The 25475-nt window shown below is 43.4% G+C and overlaps 2 protein-coding genes across 2 annotated transcripts in view; one reads left to right on the top strand and one right to left on the bottom strand.

Moving 5' to 3' along the window:
• Positions 1 to 2107, top strand: part of LOC117462768 (protein Niban 1-like) — a 25196-nt gene extending 23089 nt beyond the window's left edge. The window contains exon 14 of the mRNA XM_034105084.1: positions 1 to 2107. This exon is cut by the window's left edge and continues 321 nt beyond it. Within this exon, the coding sequence (XP_033960975.1) occupies positions 1 to 1193 (1193 nt within the window). The 3' untranslated portion in view covers positions 1194 to 2107.
• Positions 2108 to 2203: 96 nt separating this feature from the next.
• Positions 2204 to 24010, bottom strand: LOC117462769 (kinesin-associated protein 3-like). The gene is made up of 20 exons (XM_034105085.2): positions 23886 to 24010; positions 22218 to 22349; positions 21578 to 21735; positions 19926 to 19987; positions 18303 to 18444; positions 16044 to 16143; positions 15842 to 15966; positions 15629 to 15727; positions 15092 to 15270; positions 13988 to 14150; positions 13771 to 13871; positions 8094 to 8202; positions 7806 to 7918; positions 6915 to 7080; positions 6318 to 6443; positions 5964 to 6062; positions 5742 to 5827; positions 5498 to 5648; positions 4754 to 4838; positions 2204 to 4522 (listed from the first exon to the last, which is right to left on the bottom strand). The coding sequence occupies exons 1-20, from the start codon at positions 23912 to 23914 to the stop codon at positions 4420 to 4422; spliced, it is 2328 nt and encodes a 775-aa protein (XP_033960976.1). The 5' UTR covers positions 23915 to 24010; the 3' UTR covers positions 2204 to 4419.
• Between the last annotated feature and the right edge of the window lie 1465 nt (positions 24011 to 25475).

The following is a 25475-nucleotide window of genomic DNA, read 5'->3' as shown; positions in this document are numbered from 1 at the left end:
AGGAAGTTGGATCTGCTGCAACTGCAGGTCCCGGTGACCCCACCCCAGAGTGTCCTGATCCCCCAATGTCCACTCTGTCCACAGGTCTTCCAGCTGATTGTGCTCAATCTGCAGCATCTGGAAATCCTCCTCCACCTGACCTCTCAACTGTGGATGGAGAGACAGAAGACCCGCCCACACAGGAAGTTGATGCATCTGATGCAGCTGCAGATTCCTGGGACCCCACCCCAGACTGTCCAGACCCCCCAATGTCCACTCTGTCCTCAGATGGTCCAGCTGCTCAAAGGGATCAATCTGCAGCGCCTGAAAGTTCTCCTCCACCCGACCTCTCAACCTCGGGTGGAGAAACAGAAGGCCCCCCCGCCAAGGAAGTCGGGTCACCTGATGTACCTGCAGATTCCTGGGACCCCACCCTAGACGGTCCCGACCCCCCAATGTCCACTCTGTCCTCGCTGCAGTCCACAAATGTTCCAGCTGATCAGGCAGCGCCTGAAAGTTCTCCTCCACCCGACCTCTCAACCTCAGGTGGAGACACAGAAGGCCCCCCCGCCCAGGACCCCCACCCTCCATCTGCACCTTGTTCAGATTGTCCAATGGAAATCAGCCTTGGGTCACTGAGGGAGGCGATTAGTTGCAGCTCTACCCCACAGACGCTCTCTCACACCGACAGAGCTGTGTACCTGACGGGAGGAAGGAAGGACAGCTGGGAGGAGGAGGAGAGGGTGAGAGAGGGAGGAGAGGAGAGGGGGAGAGAGGAGAGGATCCAGGACGGGGGAGAAGAGAGTGAGGCAGGAGGTGGGGAAGAAGAGGAGAAGGAGGAGGAGGGAAGAGTTGAAGGTGAAGCCCAATCAGGAGGTGAGTCTGTGGATGAAGGTGAGAAGTCCTCTGAGCCAGCAGAGGGCGCCACAGAGCAGGCAGAGAGGGGGAGGGGGGATGGGGAAGAGAGAGAGATGGAGGAAAGGAAAGAAGATCAGGAGAGAGCAGAGGAGGAAGGAGAGCAAGCAGGAAAAGAAGGAGAGAAAGAAAACAAGGAGGAGGAGGTTCTTCAAAGCCCTCAGCCAATGGGAGCACAGTGTGAGAGTGTTGCCGAGCTGCCATTGGACAGCGTGGCGATCATCAGAGACCTTGTTACTGAGATCACTGAGGTGGAGACGGTCATCAGCCCCCGTCCCAACAGCGGCCATACAGCCTGACACCGTAACCATGACGACTGACTGTTGGAGCTCCCTTATTAAATGGTAGAGGTTAATAAAGTGAATAAATGCACCAAGGAGATTATTACCCATATTATTAGTGTTACACACACATTTATACTACATGTTTAAGAAGACACATACTTCCACATACTTCAGTACACCTTTTTAATAATGATTCAACTTATTTAGACTATTTGGCTGTTTACATGTGTGATGCTCTGCTACCAGTGAACGGATTACTCAATAAAGATATCAAACTGGTTTTGAAGCGGCTCTTCCTGATTGGTCTGCTGTCTTGCTGACACAGACCTGTATGCACAACATGATGGACACACGCTGGGGGGGGGGCTCAGCCAGAAGGAACTCGGCTACTTGATGTTTGATTCAAACACTGATTCAGAACAAATGGATGTCAGTGTTCCTGCTTGTTGTGTTTAGAGATCACAACGGTGTCCATAGTAACAGTCTGTTAATCAGAGCAGTGACCTACTATACATCGACCAATCAGAATGAACTATCCGACACAGCTGTGTAAAAAGGCATCACAGTGAGTTCTAGAGAAATGTGGTGTCAGTCAGAACAAAGGCTTAAGCCAGGGAGGAGGAAGAAGGCTATGTGGTACCCATGGTGATGATAATAACAACATGTTAGCTTTGCAGAGCATATTTCAGGGTGCACAGTATTGCTTTATTAAACACAAACAATTGAGGCTAAGTATGTACGAGAAAGTGAGAAGAAAGAAACCGTTTGAGAAGGTAATAACTGCAACTGCAGTAAGGGTCAAATGGGCAATATGTGTTGCTTTGTTATTTATCTTTTAAAAGGTTTAATTTTGTTTTGTCAAAGATAAAATATTGTGAAAACATTTAATTTTCTTCATCCCATTTTCAATAATGTCCGTGTGTGTCCATGGCAACGGCCGATTTAATAAATATACACCAAACCATTTGTATTAAAAGCCGTCAGCCAGACACAAAAGGAGCAGAAAAGACATTGAAACAGTCATGTGAAATGTGGGACGTTTTATGAGCATGGCAGAAAATAAGATGGAGATTTCTATAGTCCAACAATAGTCCATGTTTACAGTGTTGTTAGGTAGCGATAAGATCAATTATAAAAAACACTATTATATACAAACACTAATAACTTAATAAAAAGAAAATATAACCATGCATCAACAATAAACGATATGTGCAAATATGCCTCTAAAGTATCCGTCTCAAGGGAACTACATGTACATCTCCAGTCACAGTTATAGCTTTGACTTGTTGTAAATAGAGTCAGTCTGGAACATTCTACAGAACGGTTCAACTTGCATACTGCTACATGTATGTTGTATTAAGCATAGCCATGCTTTAATGTGGCAGCTTCTAGGGGAGCTCGATCTGGGCCTCTGAGGATTGTGGACATGATGTTTGCAATGGGAAAACAAGGCTCCTCCATGCTATCCAGTAGACTTGCAGGCACAATGAGCTGGATGTGTCCTTAATGGATCATAAAGCTTTGTTCGTGACCTTTTAAGGTGTTAGCTTCTATAAAAGGAGCCGGATCCTAGGCAGGCATCCCAGAGGAAGCTCCATGTGCTGGGGCCCTAAAGCTTGCAGGGGAGGGGCCTATTTCAATGTGTTGTGCAACCGACACATCCTACCCATTGTGCCTTTAAAGCCAGTTCTCTCATGGGCTTGTTTTCTCTCCTCCCATACTAATAATAATAATAATAATAATACATTGCATTTCGAAGCGCTTTTCCAGGTGCTCAAAGACGCAGTGGTGATAAAACATGATAAAATAGAATTTAAAAGTTATTAGAACAAGATACTAACTAAGAGAAACCGAGAGCGCTGTGCTGTGTGCCAGCTGCTACATGTGCTGGCAGACTCGAGGACCCGTCACGTCCTGCAGGTAAACCTCCTATTGTTGCTTCAGGGGACCAGGCAGGATAAGGGGCTTATGGCAGCAGGTAGTGACATCAGTTGTTATCATGGAGGGACATATTGCTTATCCACTTCGTCTGAAGTGACAGGGTTTCTACTTTTCTCGGTGCTAAGTACATGTAATACTGTTATGGTTTAACATCGCTAATGTATACAGCACATTGGGGAAATTGAGAATAATGTCAGGGAGATTAAAGTATGCCCGAGCGGGCTGAAGATGCGTTTGGGTTGCATGTGAAAAAGCACCCTAATGTAAGGGCCTAGCCAGCATGTTGGTGTTCCTGTTCTCATTGTGTTTCTCTCAGTTCAGTCTCAGCCTTCCGGCCCTTGATTGAGCTCCACCTGCTTCCCTTCCCTAATGAGCCTCACCTGTGCCCCGTCATCACCTCTCCCTCTGTCCACTGAGTCTGCGTCCTCAGTCCCTTCAGTGCCAGGTCGTCCTAGTTACTCCTAGCGTTCCAGCAGTGTGTTGCTTAGTATCTGATTCCACGTGTCCTGACCCAGCTTCGTGTCCTGACCCGGTCCCTGTCTACTCCTCGTCTGTGTTGTCAGCCTTACTGACTGATCTCCCGTGTGCCGAACCTTGGATATAAAGACCTTTCTTGCATCCTAATCCTCTGTCTCCGAGTCGTGCTATCGAGTCCTCCACTTGTGTTCATTCAGTCGTCACCCCTAAGTTATAGGGATCAGCCGTGTTCCCATTTCACAGTGGGAAAACAAAGCAATGTATACATTGGAGTGCATGTTGATAACACAGTGATAGACAGTGAGTCGAAGTGGATCGAAACCTGTTCAGAAATGGAGTTTAAACTTTGACTTTTTTGTATGGGATTTGCAGAGGCAAAGCATATATTACTACATGAGAAAACATGGTTCAAACATTTAAAGGATAGTTACGTGTTTTTCAACCTGGACTAGTTCCAACATGTTGTCACACACTTCTAGCAACAATCAGAGCCAGGGCGTCCTAATAGGATTACAGGCTCCAGGTTGGAATACACTGACGTGCTCACACTCTTTAAATGATTTGCTGAGCCACTGGGAAGACACTAGAAGAAGCTGTACTCAGTAAGGAAGACCTGTATGTTCATAATGCTGAGTGGATGAAATGCTGTCTGGAAGGAGACTGCATCACCTGCACTATGGCCAGTGTTTCAGTGGCTATCCCCACGTGTGTGTGTGTGTGTGTGTGTGTGTGTGTGTGTGTGTGTGTGTGTGTGTGTGTGTGTGTGTGTGTGTGTGTGTGTGTGTGTGTGTGTGTGTGTGTGTGTGTGTGTGTGTGTGTGTGTCTATGAGTACTGATAGAAGGGTTGTTCGTCAGGTCTGAAGCCGTACGCAGTAGCTGGACGGCCAGGAGAGGAGCTGGTCTGGTCAAACACATCGCTGCCGTCTCTGGAAACAGGATAGAAAATGTAACATAAAAAGAACAGATAAATAGTTACAGTAATATAAAGTAGCTAAATTCAAGCGTGTGCCAAACTTTCTTTGGATGAACTAACCTACTGTTTGCATATATGTGTGTGTGTGTGTGTGTGTGTGTGTGTGTGTGTGTGTGTGTGTGTGTGTGTGTGTGTGTGTGTGTGTGTGTGTGTGTGTGTGTGTGTGTGGAGTATGTTCACTCACCCCGTCTGGTGCATGTCTCCATTTTGAGGCTGGAGGTCATTGAAGAAGTCTGGGCTGACTGAACCGTCTGCTGGAGTTATTCCATCTGAAGACACAGACACATTACGTTCAGACACAGGACGTTTCCTCACAGGCTCTGGCCACTACTCACTGCAGCTTCTACTCAGCGGTCTCGTGAGACAGAATGTCAAAGCAAACCCAAGTGTGATTCCTGCTCCTCCAGTGAGTCAGCTGCTGTCTGTGCTGCTGGAGTCAGTGAGGAACTAAAGGACCCGCCTTTAGCTTAGCGGAGGTGATGCGCAGCCATGGCACTGTGGTCTACTTCCTTTATAGCGTTAGCTTTTTACTTCTGGAGTAACGCCTCTACAACGATTAAAGTTCAGTTCATATGTCGAGAGTATCCTGCTGAACTAAACATGTCATTATCATAAAGGCGTGCTTTCCACAGATGTGTCTTGTTCTGCAGTACTCCCCAAAAGAAGTCACCTTCAGTTGAGCGAGCCCTCCGGCACAATGCCCGTAAAGTTAGCAGGAGATTTCCATCAGTAACAATCCATTTATCTTTCATACATCTATTCAGTGGCTTTTTGTCTGGTTGAAAAATAAATAATGTTTCCCTTTACTACTGTATGCTCACTGTGTGTGTGTGTGTGTGTGTGTGTGTGTGTGTGTGTGGTGTGTGTGTGTGGTGTGTGTGTGTGTGTGTGTGTGTGTGTGTGTGTGTGTGTGTGTGTGTGTGTGTACCTGCGCTATAGAACAGATCCGTCCTGTCGTTGTCGTACAGATACGGTTCAGACTCGTCAGCTTGGCGACTCTCGACCATCTCCAACCACTGGTTGTTATGGAAACGGAACTTCTCTGACTGAATCTTTCTGCCCCACTCCTCATCGTACTCCTGACGGACATAGAAAAGGTAAAGAAATGACAACCTACAGACAAATGTAAAGAAACGTCTTTTTCCATGTGTTGCTGTGTGCGTTTGACTTACAGCGATGATATCCAGGGTGTTGTCGCACACCTTCCTGATCTCAGCGTTCTTGTCGTGCATCAGGTCGATCAGGTAGGCTGGAGCCTCTACAGAGAAGGCTAAGGAAAGAGTTTCTTGTGTGTTGAGGTTTCACAGTGTGAACCGTTCTGCCTTCAACCTCAGGAGCCCTGAACACAACATCTTTACATGTGGACTGAACAGAGTGCACTGTGGGAAGGATACGGGTGTCTTTGATGATGACATCACGGGTAGCTTGGTGAAACACCATCTGATAGAAGACGTAGACAATCTGACACACAAACTCATCATCCTCCTGCTGGGCTGCATTCAAGAACACGAGGACATATGGAGAGCAGGTTAGCAACGTGCTCATGTCATCAGCTGTCTCTTCTCACATTAGTAAGATTATCATTTGGATTATTTGTTTTACTTTTAAAATATAGTGAGCAATGAGCAGCCTGTTCTTTGACCTTAATGTCACGAGGTATTACAATGCAGACAACAGAAAGTGATGGTCTTTGAAGGTCTCAGTGAAACGTGTAAAAGTCTGAGTGGACTGACGGCTGTGTGTGTTACCATTGAGCAGCTCGATCAGCGCAGGGATAATGCCAGATTTTGCCAACATGGCGGCACAGGCGTCGTCCATGGAAACGGTTCCGATCATTATCACCACCTCCAGGATGAGGTCATCCTCTGCTGAGGCTTAACACACACACACACACACACACACACACAAGATGACACCTTAGTGAACACTGGCTATCCCTGCTGCTTTAGTAGAAATGGACTCTGGATTTTGAAGTTTAAAATACTATAATAATAATAATAATAATAATGTAATACTGATGTGTTGGATTATATACGCTTTCAAACTGCTAATAAGAATTATAATAATAAGACTTTTATTGCAAGGATCCATAAAATGTAGTTAATAGTAGTGAAAACAATATGTCTGAGGTACTGAATGTTACTGAATATTCTGTTAATAAACTTCAAGTAAACACCAATAAAACAATAACTTGCAATAATATAAATATGCGGCAGGCAAAAGATGATACATTCTTCCCATTAGTTTGAGTCTTTTCTGCTTACTGCATATGCTACCTTCATGTACTGTACATGTCAATGGAAACACATCTTTACTATGTGTGGCTGTATCAGCTATAATGAAACCTGGTTTGAGGCGGTCTTTAAGGTAGGGGACCAGGTTGTACTCCTTCAGCACCAGCTCCCAGTCCAGGTCAGGGATGGTGAGATTAGCCAGGGTCCCCAGACACTCCAGAACCCACTCCTCCTCTTCCTCCGCCCCGATCTCCGCTGCCAGGTCACCAACATAGTCCTGAGACAGAGCGAGCCCTTCGTTCAGACAGCTGACCGCCTGTCCTGCTGGAATGCTACCTCTCACGGTGCGGCCTATACTGTGTCTCAAGTCGCTTTTCTCTGTATGCAGAATGCGCTGTGACTACTCGCATGGTGCTCCCACAACGGTCCACTATGTGATAGTAGAACACTGGACACGTCCCACACTAAAGGATCCCCATCATGGCTATGCAACCTAAGTTATGTTGTGAAGGCACCACTCTCTGGCCACCCTTCATTTCCTCATTTCCGGGCTTTAAATGATTGGTACAGCGAGTGATTGTGTGCAGTGGAGGTCGTCACTACGGTCAAGGACACTGCTGCTGTGTGTGTTGTGAGAAATGTAAACCCTGGTCTGGACTTCACAGGACTTTCTTTAAGCTGGATATAATCATTCATGATGCTGCACACATCAACAGATCATAATATCATCATAATCGAAGTTCAATGCAATAACTCCGGCCAACCTGCTGGACGTCATCGACCGAAGGTTATATACAATCTATAGTTAAGTTGCTCTTACAACCACTCTGTACTATATACACACATGAGACTTTATCCATATGTGGATATCAGAATGTTAGGGTTCGGTCAGTAATGATCCTTCTCCCAGTTGGCGTATCCAAAAGGAGACACAGCAGAATACTTATGCTAATACTAACAACAACATGTGGTCACAGATTGTGCTGTTTGTTTTGAACTCACTATGAACACAGGTTTGGTGGCTCCGTCATGTTGTGAGATGTTTCTGATCATCTTCATCAGAAGGCAGTCTTTCATCTTCAGAGCCCTCTTCATAAGCATCTTCAACCCATTTCCTGCAGACACACAGTAAGACACAAACAGACACTCTAGTATAAACAACGGAATTATATTGTATTATAATTATAATATCACAACATATTTGTAATGAATAGGACAGGTCAGGACCCTTCCATAATGGAATGTGTACACTCAAAGGACTTTGAGAGCCAGTATGTGGTCAGAGACTACCTTCACATATGAGCTGAGCGTTCCTCTTGTTGGCAGCCAGGTTGATGCAGATGGAGAGGAGCTCCGCTTCAGTGTCCTCCTCCCCGTGCTCATACAGCATCTGCATCAGCTGGAAACAAAGACATGCCCATATGACCTGGGACTCTGACCCCTAGTTTCCACCGGGTCCGTCTGCGGCGTGTTACGGCTACGCCGCGGTTTTGGTCCGGCGTCCTCCGGCGCCATACCCTACCGGGCGCGTTTCAGAAGCATTACGGAAGCGGAGCGTCGTGCATGCCGGCTCGCAGTTCTTGTTGATTTGGGCATATTTCCTGGACATTTGTACTTCTACAAGAAAGTAAGTAGGCTACGTAGTTAAATGGTTTATTTTTGTGTCTGTTTAAATCGTGTTTATTGTTGTTATTTCCTATTTTGTTGTGTTGTAGACTGCAGACATAATTAATAATAATTGTAATAGTCCAGTTAAAAACAACATGAATCAAAGATGGGTTGCTGTATTTTAGTGGTAAAAAAAATGCATTCATCATCATAATGATTCTATATCATTTAAAGGAGATGTCCTGATGTGTTGTCCCTGACAGTCTGCTCCTCTCCGTCCTCAGACACCAGCAGTGCAGCTCAGCGGCGCACAGCAAGTGGTGTGATGAGCAGAGGAACCGGGGGGGGGAGGATGGAGGCGCGCACGCTGCTCAGCCGCAGAGGTGACCACACACAACTGTCCTTTCAGCGTCAGAGATGATGTGGTAGTGCAGGACTGAGTCAGCATTTCAGCACCTCCCGCTCTCTCGTCTTCAAGTCAACAGCTTTTTGAATGTGTTTTTGGTTGGAAGCCTTTGAATAATGTTGTCAACACAAGCTGAAGTTCATCTTTTGTTTTACGGCATACAATATGTCAGTGAATATCAGAAGCTTCTTTGTGTCCTATAAAAGACGGTTGCTAAGTGTCTAAATTAGACTACTCAACGTCATCACGCTGAACACTTTTATCTTAGCGGTGGAGACGTAATATATTTCCAAGGCACTCCTTTATAATTATTGGGATAAACAGGTTTGAAATCATTCCAATGTATACTACAGGACAGTAGGCTAAAATATCCTTTAAAACTGGAGAGATAAAAAAAAATAAATAAATGTTAAGGTAAAATAAGATATGAATGAACAACACAAATAAAATAAGTTTCATTTGTTATTGGCTATGGTAGGTTATTGGTTATGTTCACATACTTATTTGATTACATCCACTTGTCTAAGATGAGAACAGAGACTTTCCACCCAAACCCGGCTGTTGACTTGTGGATGCAAGCAGCTAATCGCAGACTCAACCAGAGAGGAAGAAGTAGGCCTCCATCATCAGCTACCATGTCTGACAGAGAGGAAGACAGAGAGGAGAGGAGAGGAGAGGAGAGGAGAGGAGAGAGGAAGACAGAGAGGAGAGAGGAGAGGAGAACAGAGAGGAGAGAGGAGACAGAGAGGAGAGAGGAGAGGAGAGAGGAGAGGAGAGAAGGACAGAGAGGAGACAAGAGGAGAGGAGAGAGGAGACAGAGAGGAGAGGAGAGAGGAGAACAGAGAGGAGAAGAGAGAGGAAGACAGAGAGGAGAAGAGAGAGGAGAACAGAGAGGAGAAGAGAGAGGAAGACAGAGAGGAGAAGAGAGAGGAAGACAGAGAGGAGAAGAGAGAGGAAGACAGAGAGGAGAGAGGAGAGAGGAGACAGAGAGGAGAGGAGAGGAGAGAGGAAGACAGAGAGGAGAGGAAACAGAGGAGAGAGAGGGAAGACAGAGAGGAGAGGAGAGGAAGACAGAGAGGAGAGGAGAGGAGAGAGGAAGAAGAGGCCTCATCACAGACCAGAAGAGAGGAAGACAGAGAGGAGAGGAGAGGAGAGGATGAGGAGAGGAGAGAGGAAGACAGAGAGGAGAGGAAGAGAGGAGAACAGAGAGGAGAGGAGAGGAGAGAGGAAGACAGAAGAGGATGAGGAGATGAGGAGAACAGAGAGGAGAGGAGAGGAGAGAGGGAAGACAGAGAGGAGAGGAGAGAGAAGACAGAGAGAGGAGAGAGGAAGACAGAGAGGGGGAGAGGAGAGAGGAAGACAGAGAGGAGAGGAGAGAGGAAGACGGAGAGGAGAGGAGAGGAGAGAGGAAGACAGAGAGGAGAGGAGAGGAGAGAGGAAGCGCTCCGAGACCACCTATTTTAGCGGACCAGAGTCCGGTTGTTTAGTTCACTTCAGAGGTCTCGGACTGCGTTCACACCGACCCAAATGAACCGCACCGAGCGGCTAAACGCACCAGGGTTCGATTCAACCGGACTATAAAAAAGACCTGCTTTTTCAAAATACGACTATTGGCTAAGACCAAGTTGTTTTTATCTTTTAAAGACCTAGAAAGGGTTATTAACGCCTTTGTTACCTTGAGACTGGATTACTGCAATGCTCTGTATGTGGGTACGGACCAGGCCTCAATTAGAGCCTCCAGCTAGTTCAGAACGCAGCTGCACGTCTTCTCACTGGCCAAAAAAAGCGCGACCATATCACCCCAATTCTGGCTTCATTGCACTGGCTTCCAGTTCGGTTCAGAATAGAAATTAAACTCCTTTTATTTGTTTTCAAAGCCCTAAATGGGCTGGCTCCTGCCTATATAGCCGAACTCCTCCATCGCTACACCCCAGGCAGAGCCTTAAGGTCGGCTGATCAGCTGTTGTTGACATGGGCGGCGCCGTCTCGTACTCCCTCCACACACACAGGAAAACTCACTCACACAACTGGAAGGGGCGGTCTCTCCCTAACTCCCACCAACAACATTGCCTAAATAACTTTACAAATGTACTAAAACTGTGCACATCTGATAGCTGAAATAACTATACATTGGACACGCTACAATATTATCCTTAATATTTACATTAAAAACATTCCTTTGACACTTATAACATTACTTTGCAAGGTAAGCACAACCAAAATAAGTTTGTAAAAGCAGAATGTGAACACTGTTTCTGTGCTCCTACAATATTTTTGTATAATACCATTATGCTGCGTACACACCGGACGCGATGCGATGTTTGGGGGCGGCGCGATTACATGTAAAGTCAATGCAGAGACGCGGACAGACGCGAATTCGCTCCGACGGCGAGCATGAAGCGGTGGACGCGGCGCGAATCACGCAATTGAGGCGACTGAACTGTGCCACATCAAACGCGAGAGTTCAATTTTTTTTAACTCGAGCGTCAAATTCACGTGACGAGTTTTCGCGGAAGCCAATCGGCGGTGAGGATCTCAGCCTGCCGTTACAGACGTTCAACCAGAAAACATCAGCCATTAGCTGTTAGCACACAGAGCTCACAGCTCCTCATATCTGTTCAGAAACTAGACACAAGCTAAACAAGTACAAACCACAGACTGCCTGTGTCATGGCGAATACAGTCGCTGCTTTATTTATGTCTGTAGGCCGTTGTTATGAGTGTGGAGTGAGCACATACAGCGTTAGCTTAGCCTGGTCGACCCAAGCTCCATTCAGAAAACAAGCATTCTAAAAGGTTTTTCGCCTGCCGTCTGTCTGCAGACTTGTCAAAGCATTAATTCATGGTTTTTACCAACCGGTATCAGTATGTTGTTACGTCGGCATCATTTAGAAATGTGTATTACAATTTAATCACGGTAAAATATGTTCATTTTGTTGTAGTTAGCTCCCGAGCCAGCGCGTCTTGTTTGAATGATGCGAGTGAACGCAGCTGGCAGCCGTGGTGAAACCCTATGGGTGAAACCATGGGTGAAACTCGAGCGTTAGAGCGATGGGAGCGAACAACGACCCCTGATAGATCTCTCGAGAATGTGTATAAATATAGATACATTTTCATAACAAAACAATGGGGTTGCTAAGCCGTTGCTAGGCCAATTGTTGGAGTTGCTATAGCAACGGGGTATAGAGTCGCTTACATAAGCGGGGGAGTGCATCTGACGAAGAGATAGGTTGTTGTGCTCCCTATCTCTGTTTCTTATCCTATATCTAATAGAACTGCTCGGGTCTTGATAGATTGAGTGGGGAAGTTCATGAGATCTTTCTAGAGGGTTATCAAGAATAACTTTTATCCAATGACCTTTTCCCCTCTCTGTCTGTGTCTGTGTATTCTCTTGTTCCGATTAACCCAGCCAAATCTTTTTTCTTGTTTTGTATCTATATCTACGCTGGGATCCAGAGTCGAGGCTGATCCTCTTGCTGTAGTCCTGTGTCTTGGATCCTCTATCCTGAGTTCTGGATTAAGTCGTGGACTTCGGGTCGTGGCTGAACCTGTCTCTGCGGTCCTGCCTTGGGTCTCGTCATGCTGCTTCCCTGATGGCTTCCACAGGATTGGTAGTTGACATCCTCGTGGATTCATCTTCTTATTACAGACACATGCATTTCCTAACATTCGGTCTATATGCTGTAAAATGTATTATCTCTTCAATTTACACACGGCATCTATTGCACGTCTGTCTGTCCTGGGAGAGGGATCCCTCCTCTGTTGCTCTCCCTGAGGTTTCTCCCATGTTCCCTTAAACTGTGGGGTTTCTCTGGAAGTGTTTCCTTGTACGATGTGAGGGTCTAAGGACAGAGGGTCTAAGGACAGAGGGTCTAAGGACAGAGGGTCTACGGACAGAGGGTCTAAGGATAGAGGGTGTCGTTTTTCTCATACTGATATTCTGAACAATCTGTGCTGTTGTATTTGCTGTAAAGTGTCTCTACTGTAGGCTATTTTTATTTATGTACAGCACTTTGGCTCCACCAAAAATAGTTTATAAATGTGCTATATAAATAAAACTTGATTTGATTTGATATACAAGGCACGTGTGAACGCACCCTAAGACTTTTAATGCCAGTATTAACAGTCTGTCTGCAGCTCATAAAGTCCTATTATGAAGCCGGGAATATTCAGTAGTACTCCAAAGTGTTATGTTAGAGAAGCTGCCGGATGCTAACCTGCATATGTTGGGCAATTTGCACAATTAGCATTAGTTGTGTTAATTAGCATGAATTAGCATTACAGCCTATGTGGACAATAGTTAAAAAATGGCTTGGCAAATTTGTACAATTTTGGAGAGGTTTTGGGGGGGACATTGAGGATGCTGAGTCCATTTCAGATATTTTCAGGATCAACAATGGCAGTTTAAAGCAGATGGTGGCCATATTTGTACTCCGGGTGATGTTTTTGATGAATATTGGTTCGAATTTGAATTGTTATTGGATCATGTGGATATATACAAAATGAACAATATAGCTCCTACAACACAAGTAAACCTATTAAAAAAATACAAGATATTCGTCCAATACGAATGATCCATAGTCATCTTAAACTTCAAAATTAACCCAGAATTCATCCAAATCAGCCCACAGGAAGTACATATGACAGGAATAGATTTAGTATCCTTAATAACCCCAAATATTGTCCACATTTGCCAAGCCATTTTAAAGCTATTGTTTGCATAGGCTATAATGCTAAGTAATGCTAATTAACATAACTAATGCTAATTGTGCAAATTGCCCAACATAGAATCCGGCAGTTATTAAACTGTATGCTGGGGCACCATTCTATACATTTCTAACATATAACTTTGGTACACTCAACATTTCCGGGTTCACATTCTGGCAACTAGACTATAATGTTAAGTTAACATTAACAGTAATAACTCCTGGAGTTAAAGAGTCTTTCATGGTACCTGAGGTATGCAGTCAGTGTAAACGAACATGCCCTTGAAGCGGTCGTCGATGCTGATGTGATACAGGATTCGCAGGGCTACCTGTCGGCTGTTCTCATCACCTGTGTGACAACAAACACACCCAAACATCAGTCAACAATCCATTGTTGAGCACAACTGCCAATTAAGTGGAGAAATGAACACCACCATGTATGCCACTATGTTAGTGTACTTTTACCCAACAAGGCAGTCAGCTTTGGTAACAGTCCAACTTCCACCATCTTGGCTCTGAGTCCAGAGTCAAAGGAGAGGTTGAGCAGCAGACGCAGGGTCAGGTTCAACAGGTCGTCATGGTCACAGGGAACCAGACGAGCCAATCGTTCTACAGTATCCACTTCAGCCTGCGAAACACAAACATAGTATCTGTATGAGAGGGTCTCTGTCATCACAGCCAACATAATATCTTATCTGGTTCTGCATAACAACTGCTCAGAATATTTTTGGAAATGACTTAACATTACTTGGTCTCAGTAAATAAACACATATATTTTAGGGAGGCTGTGGATCAAGAGGTAGATGACCACCAATATGAAGGATGGTGGTTCTGATGTCAACATGTCCATGTGATCTTGGGAAATCATTTAAAGAGGCCCTATTATGTTTTGGGGGTTTCCCCTCTCCTGTAGTGTGTTCTATAGTTTTCTGTGCAAGTAAATGGTCTGCAAAGGCTAACATCCCTGTGTTTCTCTCACACACACACTCCTCCCTGCCTGAAACGCCAGGATTGGACACTTTGTTTACTTCCTGGACATAGTGACATCACTATGTAACACTTGCGCTTCTATTGGCTAGCACTCAAACACATTGTACGTCATAGGCTATGGGGCGGGACATCTCTAAGCGGTCGACCAATCACAACAGAGCCGGCTAGCTAACCAATCAGAGCAGACTGGGCTCTGGTTTCAGACAGAGGGTGAAAAGAGGTGCTGCAGCACAGGCAGTATGAGAAACATAAAGAGCTTTTGAACAATAAAGCATGGAGACACGTCCCAGTAGAGACACTACATACTGATATACACCTAAAGATGGTCATAACAGGGCCCCTGTAACCCCCAATGGCCCCTGAACCAACAGGTGAGTGTGAATGTTCTCTCTCTAAGCAGGTGTCTTGTATGGCAGCCTCTGCCTCTGTGTGAATGTGTGTGAATGGGTGAATCCTGACTTTTGTATGTAAAAGTTATTTGAGGGGTATCAAAGACTGTAACACATCTTAATGCAGACCATTCGGCTGCATCCATCGAGTCTGACAGCAGGAACTCTTGAGCACTTCTCCTTTACTCACCATGTCGTTCTTGTTCTCCAGGAAGATGGACAGTTTTTTGAGGAATGAAACCACCAGCACCAGCAGCTCCTCGTCATCCCGCTCCAGAACTTTGACGAGCAGACCGACAATGTTTTTATTCCTCATCTTCAGCTCCGTCCTCGTGTCCTCAGCAAGGTTCAACAGCAGGTAAAGAGACACTGGGAGAGACAGAGGAATGTATCTCTATCTCTAGTGCTGTGCATAGCAGCTTTACTCTGAACTAATGCATCAATACAATATTCCCATCACTGCATTTCAGTGTTATTACTACTGTGATTTGTACTCTACTTGGTTTTATTAAAAAAAGGTTCTTTCATTTCAACTAAAAACACAAACATATTTAAAATATAATATTTATCTTTTTTTATTGCAAATTCTTACTTAAATATTTTATTTACATAAAATGTTTTATTTATCTTTTATTAATTCATTATAAAATGGAGCAACTTTTTACAAAACCAAATAGCCTCGGGATACATTTAAAATGCTGATATGATTTGAGTTGTTTGAGTGTACCTCGGAGCAGCTGCTCCTGCTTGGACAGAAGGCCGTGGTATTTCCTCACAGCTTTGTCCTGGTCTCTTCTTAGAGAGCCGTTCTCTGGGGCTGACTCACGTACACAAAGAGTGTTAAGGAAAAGGAACACACACACAACAACTCAGAACATCTATACATTAGGAGGGGAGACTGTCAAATCAAATAAGCAGCGGAGAGCAGATAAAAGGATATAAGCCTTGTTTTTCTTGCGCAGCTCCTCACGCCACACATCGTGTCGCTTCAGCTCGTGTTCCACCACACTCATGCACAACGCGCCAATTTTATAATGACTCACCACCCCGTGGAACTGGGAGAAACTGGAGGAGAGGAGAAGAGTCACATAAGTAAAAAGATGAAGCAGAACAGAAAGACATACTACATGAATGTGTGTTACCTGGAGAAGCAGAAGAAGATGTAGATGATGATGGTAGCCAGCTCGACACTCTGCTTCCAGTCCTCCCTCAACACTCTGGCCAGAGCTCCCAGGGCTGCCTCTACACAGACACACACACACACACACACACACACACACACACACACACACACACACACACACACGGACACACACACACACACACACACACACACACACACACACACACACACCACACACACACACACACACACGGACACACACACTCACAGACAGACACACACACACACACACACACACACACACACACACACACACACACACACACACACACACACACACACACACACACACACACACACACACACACACACACACACACACACACACACACACACACACACACACACACACACGTCAGGTAACCTGAGTCTTACAGGTATAAGACTGTGGTGATATGGCACCATTTGGTTTTTATTTAAAAATATTTGTGTTTCTGGAGATTTTTGTAATTGTTTATGGCCATATTTATGTGTTATATTAAAGCCACCTAAAAGCACGCAGATTATCCCACAATAATAATTGTACAGTTCAGCTATGAACCCCTTCCAACTAGCTAGAGAAGTGTAACTGTGTAATGACTCCCACATCAAAGGTTCTACATGTTCTCTGCAGACTATGTAGGAATCTTTGGGATGCTTTTCAATATTGGATGATTTATAATAATCACAATTTTGGCTCCTAACATTTCAAAATATAAAGTTGTTCATATTTATTAAGGCAATATATTTTAGAACAAAAATCATAACAAATTTGATGCAAACCTAAATCAAATAACCTTTTAAAAAAAATTCTAAATTGCTAAATGTGTTGCAATGTTGCAAATTCAAAAAGCGTATCCAGTGGCAGAACAAAGTATGTGAACCCTTTGGAATTCCCTGGTTTCATGCATGGTCAATACATTCGATCTGATCTTCAGCTGGCGCCCAGCAGAGATGAATCCAAAGACATGCAGAATAGTCAATGAGGTAAAAAAGTGCTTTAGATTCTAGGTATGTTTGGAACTGGTTACTTCTCAGTTCATGAACCTACTATACGCAACACATTGATCAGGCACGGTGTCCATGGCAGGACATGACAGAGGAAGCCGCTGCTCTTTAGAATCACCACTGTGTGCCTGAAGTTTGCCAAAGAGAACCTGAACACCACACACAATTATACTGCGTACATGTTTTTGTAAATGAATGAAAACAAGGTTTAACTATAGGGGAACAACACACATCACTCTGTATGGCATGAAAACGGCTCCGCATATCAATATCAAAACATCGTCCCATCGGTAAAGTACGGTGTGCCTGTGCTGCCTGTGGGCCGGACAGCTTGCCATCATCAGAGGGAACAACTGTTTCAGAATTCATTAAGACATCCTACAGGATAATGTCTGCTAGCTGAAGATCAACTGAAGTTGCGTGGTGCAGAAGGACAATGACCCTAACTATCAAAGACTTAAGGATTCAGAATGTCTTAGTACAGAGAAATAGTTGAGAGTGTTTCAGTCAGAACCCAGACATGACCCCAAGGGAGCCGCTCACACCAGCCCTCCTGAGGAGATGGCTGAGCAGAAGCAGTTCTGAACGATGTGCAGAAGTGACCTGGAGCTACCGAAGTGTTGGTTTGAGGTTATGACTGCAGGAGGAAGATTTACCACTTGTTCCACCAGCCCTGTGAATGTTTAATGGGTATATTCAATAAAGTCATGAAAGATGATACATGTTTAAACATTTATCATCTTTCAAAGTAATGATAAACCTGTGAGTTGGATGTAGAAAAGTCAGAATCAATATAGATGTTTTTTATTTGAAAGAAAATTCAGATTGAACACAGTAAAAAACTGTAGATTACGTTGGGGGAGCCCAACAGTGCTTACGAGGTTAAGCACATTGTGGGTTAGGGTTATAAAGTCTATAATTGTGACTTGCATGCATGACATCAGGGGTTCAGCCACTGTATGCTAACATCAATGGATGTACAAATGATCTGATTGACCACTCAGATCATTTCATTTCGTTATAATTAACTTTTATGTGGTTATTTCTTTAGGTGTTTTCTGTTGTTGTGAACTGTGTTGTCTTGCATTTGACATGTGCCTTTTTGATGTGCAATAAATCCAAAATAAAGAACACCCCCTTTGATTGGCTTGAGAAGGGCAAAAGGTCCCACATCTGTAGCTGTTAAAGTACTCTTTAAACATCAGTAGCAGCAGTTGGAAAGACCCCATACCGTTGTGAAGCAGCTCCTCCAGGTTGTCGGGGTTGCGTGCGAGCTGCAGGATGAGCGCAGAGCCTCGGATCTTCTCTGGGATTCCTTCGTACAGGAGCTCGATGTACTCATCCACCCTGGTTATACTGGCTTCCTCGTTTAGCTGCAGAGACAAACAGGAAGACAGAGAGACACACTGTTATTGACGGATAACAATGCATGACACTACTACAGAGGTAGATTTTAAGCTTTTAGGTTTCTTCTTTCACCAGCCATGAAGCGACAAAACTTCCATTAAAATATGCCGCTTAAGAGGCGACACCTGGCCCATCGTTATGACTCGTTCCCAATGAGCAGTCCGTCCCGAGTCAAAGTTTCACGATGTTTAATAAAGAAAATCAAACAAACCGTACGGTCAACAAAAGGAACCTGAACCAGATCACCATTTCTCTCTTTCCAGACAAGAGCAGCACAGCACAGGTGGACCAAATCATTTGAATCACATGCAGCTGACAATTGCCAGTCCTGACTAATTTTGGTGTAAACAAATGATGATGATAATTGAAACAATCAACAATGGCTAAATATGCGCTTGGGTTCCTACAAGCCATATAGATTAAGGCCCCGTCCACACGGAGACGAAACGGAGACAAAAACGAACCGTAGTCGATATCAACCCTTCTGGTTATTCTCCGCGGTGGATTTAGCAACATGTAGTTCATGTAGTTCTCCATGTCCACTTGTTGTATCATGGTCAGTAGCGTCTGGAGCAGGAAAGCAACCCTGTGATCCGCCATTGTTGTTGGCGAAACGCATCAGCAATGACGCGGGTGGCGCGGGGGTGAGCAGGAGAGGTGGGGAGAGGCGGGGCTACGGCGTCATCGTTTTCAGGGAATGATCGTATAGGGCAGGGGTGTCAAACTCAATTTCATCGCGGGCCACATTTGCATAAAGGTTGCACTCAAAGGGCCGGTTGTAACTATATAAATATATAATATATATATAAAATAATGTGTTATATTACATTATTGCCTCTGAATTGGATTAGTATCGGATAGGATAATAACTTAGTCATTAACTACGTCTGAAAGCAGAAGTCTCTTCAGTGTGCATGTCACAAAACGAGATGCATTGTGGGACATGTAGTTTATGGGCAACCTGCTTCTGTAAAGTGGCATGTAACCGTATAATAAACGTATTATATTCTTTGCAAGCTCTTGCGGGGCCACATAAAATGAAGTCACGGGCTGGATTTGGCCCCCGGGCCTTGAGTTTGACACCCCTGGTATAGGGCGTACACACGGAGCCGCAAGCGTTTCGTCCTCAGACCTACCCACTTTGGGAGCCATTATCAAAGTGTATTGGATTCGGGCTCCGAATCCGCGTTTCCGCTTCGGCCTCGTGTGGACGAACCGTCTAAACGATAGAGAACGTTAGCAGATTCAACTGATATCGTCTCTGTGTGGATGGGGCCTAAATGGAAGTCATACATTATTACATGATATGGAGGACTCAAATTTGGTGTCACTGCTAATCAGGATATAACGCTGAAGAATGTTCATGAAATACACAGAACAACATTTACAGAATGCTGTTTGAGAGCTGAGATAAGGGGGGAGTAGGACACAGTGTTTTAGTTGTTACCTCCATTCCATCAAAAGGAGTCAGCTCTCTGGGTTTCACAGGTCTTTTCTCTTTCTTCTCCACTGGTGACACACATACGGGAAGAACATTAGGAAACATAGCAGCATTTCCTTTGAAACGCCTGCTTCTTCCTATAAGGTTAATGATTGTATAATATTGTTTATATTATACAGTTATATTTTCTGCAGAATCCTTGCATCGTGTATTCAACATCACAACATCTGAAAGGTGGATTGATTAACTGGTAAACAGTTTGATTTGACCTTCATGCGTCTATCGTTTTTCCAACACAGTTTAGATCGAGCCACGCCCACTTCCATATTAACGTAGCTCTAGTTCAGTGGTTCTCAACTGGTGGATCGGGACCCAAAAGTGGGTCACGGACCCGTTTCGAGTGGGTCGGAGATGTATGAGTGAAGAAAAGAAAAAAAAATTACTTGTTTTTGTTTTTGTTGGGGGAAAAAGTCAAACTTTAATTTTGAAGTCCTGATTTTCTAACCCTTTGCATGCAGTAGGCGTTGGACTGGAAGCACCAGAGACCATCAACGGTTTTGAAAACTTCTGTCACGTAGTGATCATCTTCTCAATAAAACATCTTTGCTGATGTTTTTTCGAGTCTTCTGGCCTTTGATCAGAATCAAGATTGTTGCCGGAAGTCCCCGCGGAGAATAACTTTGCAGTAGAACTATTCTTTATACATCCATGGGTACAACTTCAAATACAAATTAATGACATATGACCCCCAGTTTGATGATTGACAGGTCACAGAACTATCTACCCTTACCCACAATTTAAAGTAATTCACACAGACTATCTCCTCTTTACTCTTCTCTCTGTGTGGAGCAGCAAGCTGTCAGAACAAAGTGAAAAACAAACAACGGCATAACATATTATTAATATGTCGGGTAGTAATACATCTATTTATTGTCTTCTCAGAGTGTACCAGAATGGAAGAGTCCCCCCAGACCGGTTGGGTTGTCAGCATGTGTGCCTTTTGTTATACAGTTCAGCTTTGATTCCATCATCTCATTAAACCTTATTTAAAAGCATGTTTTTGTTCTGTGAACAAGGGGTATAAGGGATATATGCACTGCACTTCACTTTAACTAATAATGTATGCTGAAAAGCGTATATATTACTGCACGATTTTTTGTTGAATAGATTTGAGTGGTTCAAAATGTCGGGTCGCGATCTATTGACTAAGAAAAAAGTGGGTCCCGAGGCCTGACCAGTTGAGAACCACTGCTCTAGTTTATCATTTTAAAATCCATGGTGAATTAATATAAAGAAATAATATTAACATTTACTCAGCTATGCATAACTGTGATCTTCTTTCATATTAAAAAAGCGCGTTTTCATCTTCTATGAAGCACTGACTGATATACAGCCCATATCGTTTTAGACGATATGGGCGTGATATTACTTCAGCGTTAACGGCGACCTTCTCTTTACGCAGAGCTACGTTAATGCGGAAGTTGCCGTGGTCGAATCTAAACTGGGTTGGAAAAACAAGACACAACCTTCATCTGTGCCACTGTAGATGCTTCAAGTAAACTGAATGTGTCTATTGGGTTTGCATCTAACTTTGATGGTGAACTATGGGATATGTTGAGACTCAACAACAAGGTTGGAAAAAAGAAGACATGACTGACTTTTGCCCTCCACAGGAGATGACTTCCTGTTCTGCAGGTAGTAGAGGAGCTGCTCCACCTGGGGCAAACGGGAAGCAGGGATGAGTTTACACTCCTCCACCACTTTCTTTGCCAAAGCCCCCACATCTGTACTCGGAGACAGACTCTTCACTCGGATACTGGAGTGAGGACAAAGACAAGGAAGTGTTAAATATGTTTATAAGAATGCAGGCATGAGTCATTTGAAACGTAATACGTAACTGAAGTACATGTAACATGATGAAAGATCATTACCAACCTATAATTATGGTGAAAAAATACTTCTACCATCATTATTTCCGATGTTTCCAGATATTTTAGGAACAAGCTGATAAATGACACTAGTCCATTCCATGTTAGCACACCAAACAGATGACTGTTTATATGGTTATCTAATCCTATTCACTCAGGATGGTTAAAAAACAATAATGAGGAAGAGGTAGAGAAAGATGTGAATAAAATCTGGAGTGGATGGCGAGATAAAGGAGATAATAATAGGTATTTAGCTCAAACTTAAACTTCCTTTAATTTCACTTCAAATAGAGGAAGAAAAAGAGAGACTTCAGCCTCAGAGCTTATGGTAAAGAATAGGGTTCTGTGTGGGAATCAAGAGTAAACTCACATTTTTTGTCCCTCCTTCCGCTCACCCAGCATATGCCCTCCTCCCTCGGCCAGTATAGAGGCTTCCACCTCGTAGTGGACCACCAGGGCCTTCTCTGTGGGGTGCACATCCAGACTGCCCGCAGTCACTTTGCTTTGGGTGAAGATGAACAGCAGATGTGAAAACAATAACTAAAAACATTGTTGTTCCATAACTTTGTAAACTCCAGTTTAAATACATTTTTACAAACCCTTGCATTTGGCTTAAGTTTTAAATTCCATAAATGAATCAACGTCTCTCTCAAAACTAACAAGCAAATGTCTCCATTTCCACATTTCTAAATGTCCATAATAAGATGTCATATCTCTTTCAAAGAGTTCTGCTAAAGTGTATTCATATTTATTATTTCTAGTGTATTATACTGTCTATTTGTATACCTGATCTATAGTGTATATTAATATTGCTGTTTATAATTATGTTATATACCTCCTTATAGTGTTCATAGTGTAAACACTTCCGTTTGTATCTTCCACATGTATATATGTATATGATAGCATGAATAATTCTGCACTTTCTGCTTGTTTTGCACTTCTTGTGAGATGCTAACTACATTTCGTTGTCTAGTATCTGTACTCTGTGCAACGACAATAAAGTGGTATCTAATCGAAATGACTTTAAATGTTGATTAAGGAAACAAGCGAAATAAATGCATAAAGAAATTAAGATATTGGTATATTCTGTTATGGTCCTCGGCTGTCAAGCCAGTAACATTCAAACACATTAAACCATCGATGTAAGCATCCATCAAAACAAACATGTGATAGTGCCAAGTGTAATGGAAGACCACACCCAGAGAGCGAGATACTGCACAGCAGAGGCCTGTTAACCGACTAACGTGTGTTCATAAAGAGCTGAACTAGAAGAAAAACTAGCTCAACTCAGTGTAAGACAGCTCAACAGAAGACAGCTCGTGTGCTAGTCAGTTTATCCTCCCTGTTTCACAGTAGCTTGCTAGCTATGTTAGTCTGTAACGAAGATACCCCAGCCCCTTTATTAAGGGACGTAATGGCGAACCCCGTCCAAGTATGCTGTTGGTTTAATGGCGTTGTGTTTAGCGGAATACATAATTGGTCGGTTGGAAATGAAATACATATGTAGTGTTTGTATGGTATTGTGGTAGATTCGGCACTGTGAAAATCCACCACACAACACAAGTTTGTTCGGTGTACCGATTCACACAGATCAGCTGCAAGCATGACAAATGTAAGATGTTTCTCCACCTAGGTGTTTTATTTGTTGTTTACATCTATGCCGAATTGTTTGGGAGGTTAACGCGAATACAACAAATCTCTTAGGACCACCAACATGAGGTGCTCCCTTTGCCCGAAGACCACGAAAACATAAAATTACCCGACATTATAGCAATCATTGGTGTGAGCTTCTCTCCAGGTAATAACACGATAACAAGGCTAATTAGATACGATTGGATTTCAATAACTAACACTAGTCTTATCAACCCTCGGTGCTTGGCAAACGTCTATAGTTGCAGCTGACGTAATATGTTGGCATATTTTAATTATATTAACAGATATATTGCAGAAAGAATAGTAGTAATGTTAGCTAGCTTACGTTACTTTCACAAAAAAACATATTTAACTAACGCTGATTTATGTTAGCTCTATGTCTCACCGTTTGAGGTAGCGCGCGTCATCCTGCATCTTCTTCAAATGTGAGGTTTCACTTTATTAATTAATGTAATTGCTCGATAACATTTATTGGATCACACAAATCACGACCAGAGAATCAGTGTGCTAATCGCTAGCCCCCACTGTCAAAACAGCGAGAATGGACTACAAACATGGGACATGGAAGATATGTTTCCCAAAATTCAGACTACCAGGCAGCACTTATGTTTCGTGCTAAGTACAACAACTGCTCCAATAAACATATTGACAGATACATAGCTAACCAAATATTGTATTAAGGTTTACCATAACACCTGACCATGTAGAAGAACAACACCGTTTGATTTGTATAGCATTTTGGGAGCAGTTGAGACTGAGGAGGATGCAAGCGCCTGAGAGGCTGAACTCGGGGATGTTGCTTCACCAGAGCAGCGTTGAAAGTTGAACTGATCCATCCAACTGGAACTATCGGACTAAATACTTCTCCTTGGAGCTTCAATTAACTATAATGATCTTCCAAATAACGTACAACCTTAAGACACTGTACTCCTTAATTCTGTTACCTCGTGTAGTTAACTCATTACACATGAACCATTGGTTATGGGGGTTGTTTACATAGAATATAACTTAAGAGGCTTTTCTCATGGCTTGAGAATCAATGATCAGGTCCCAATTTATTATTGCAAGAAGGAGTTACATCACATACAGAGATATGGTTCAACTCACACACACGAGATATGCTGCTAAAAGGAGCAGCAAGTAATGTTCACTTTATAGTTTTCACGGCATTCAGCATCATATTCGTAAATCAGGTTGGCAACCGATGCAAGTAGACAATATAGTGTGAGCTCCTGTTGCTGTATATGTTCCATTTACGGTAGTGAATGTTGCTCTTTGCCCTTAAAAGAGTCAACTCTAAAGAAATGCAGGAGAACAGTCTATATTTTCTGTGTAGAAACAAATGAATCCAGTCTTGGCTCCTCCGGTCTCCCAGGAGGAGCTGCAAAATCACACCGCTCCAACAGTATGAGGTAACAGTAGCAAATAGAGTTAAACTGTATTTTCCCCCAACAATCATTTATAATACTTTAAAATTATGGATTTTCAAAACAGGGGACTTGTCTCTGAAATTGGATCTTTCTATTAAAACTGCTTTTTCAAATATGTGTAACTTGTGTGTCCCTCAAATGATGTCACACTTAATTCCTACACATTGTTTGCTGTGTGGATGGGTGAAATCTCAACAACTTAAAAACGCATGTTACCCACACACACCACGTACTATTGTGGCAAGTACACATATGACCACAAAAGAAGTCTGACAGCTGACCTGCTGAATATCTGTATTGTGATCCAAACTGAGAGCATTTGGTTAAGTGGCCTTTTATTGTAGAGCTATGATGTTGATGCAAAGCAATATTTCAGCACAGACTTTCTCACACAACAACGATACTCTGTTTATATAACCAGCATTCAGTGTCTGGCATATTTCACTGGTGTGTATTTATTTGCACGTGCCATGTATAGGTTTTTCTAACTCTAGTGTCATGACTGCAACATTTCCCCGCCACTGTTTTCCTCCACTTCTTCCCCA

Source organism: Pseudochaenichthys georgianus, chromosome 17 (assembly GCF_902827115.2).
Source record: "Pseudochaenichthys georgianus chromosome 17, fPseGeo1.2, whole genome shotgun sequence".
Taxonomy (NCBI): domain Eukaryota; kingdom Metazoa; phylum Chordata; class Actinopteri; order Perciformes; family Channichthyidae; genus Pseudochaenichthys; species Pseudochaenichthys georgianus.
Note: the sequence above shows the minus strand (reverse complement) of the source record. Positions and strands in the feature narration are given on the sequence as shown.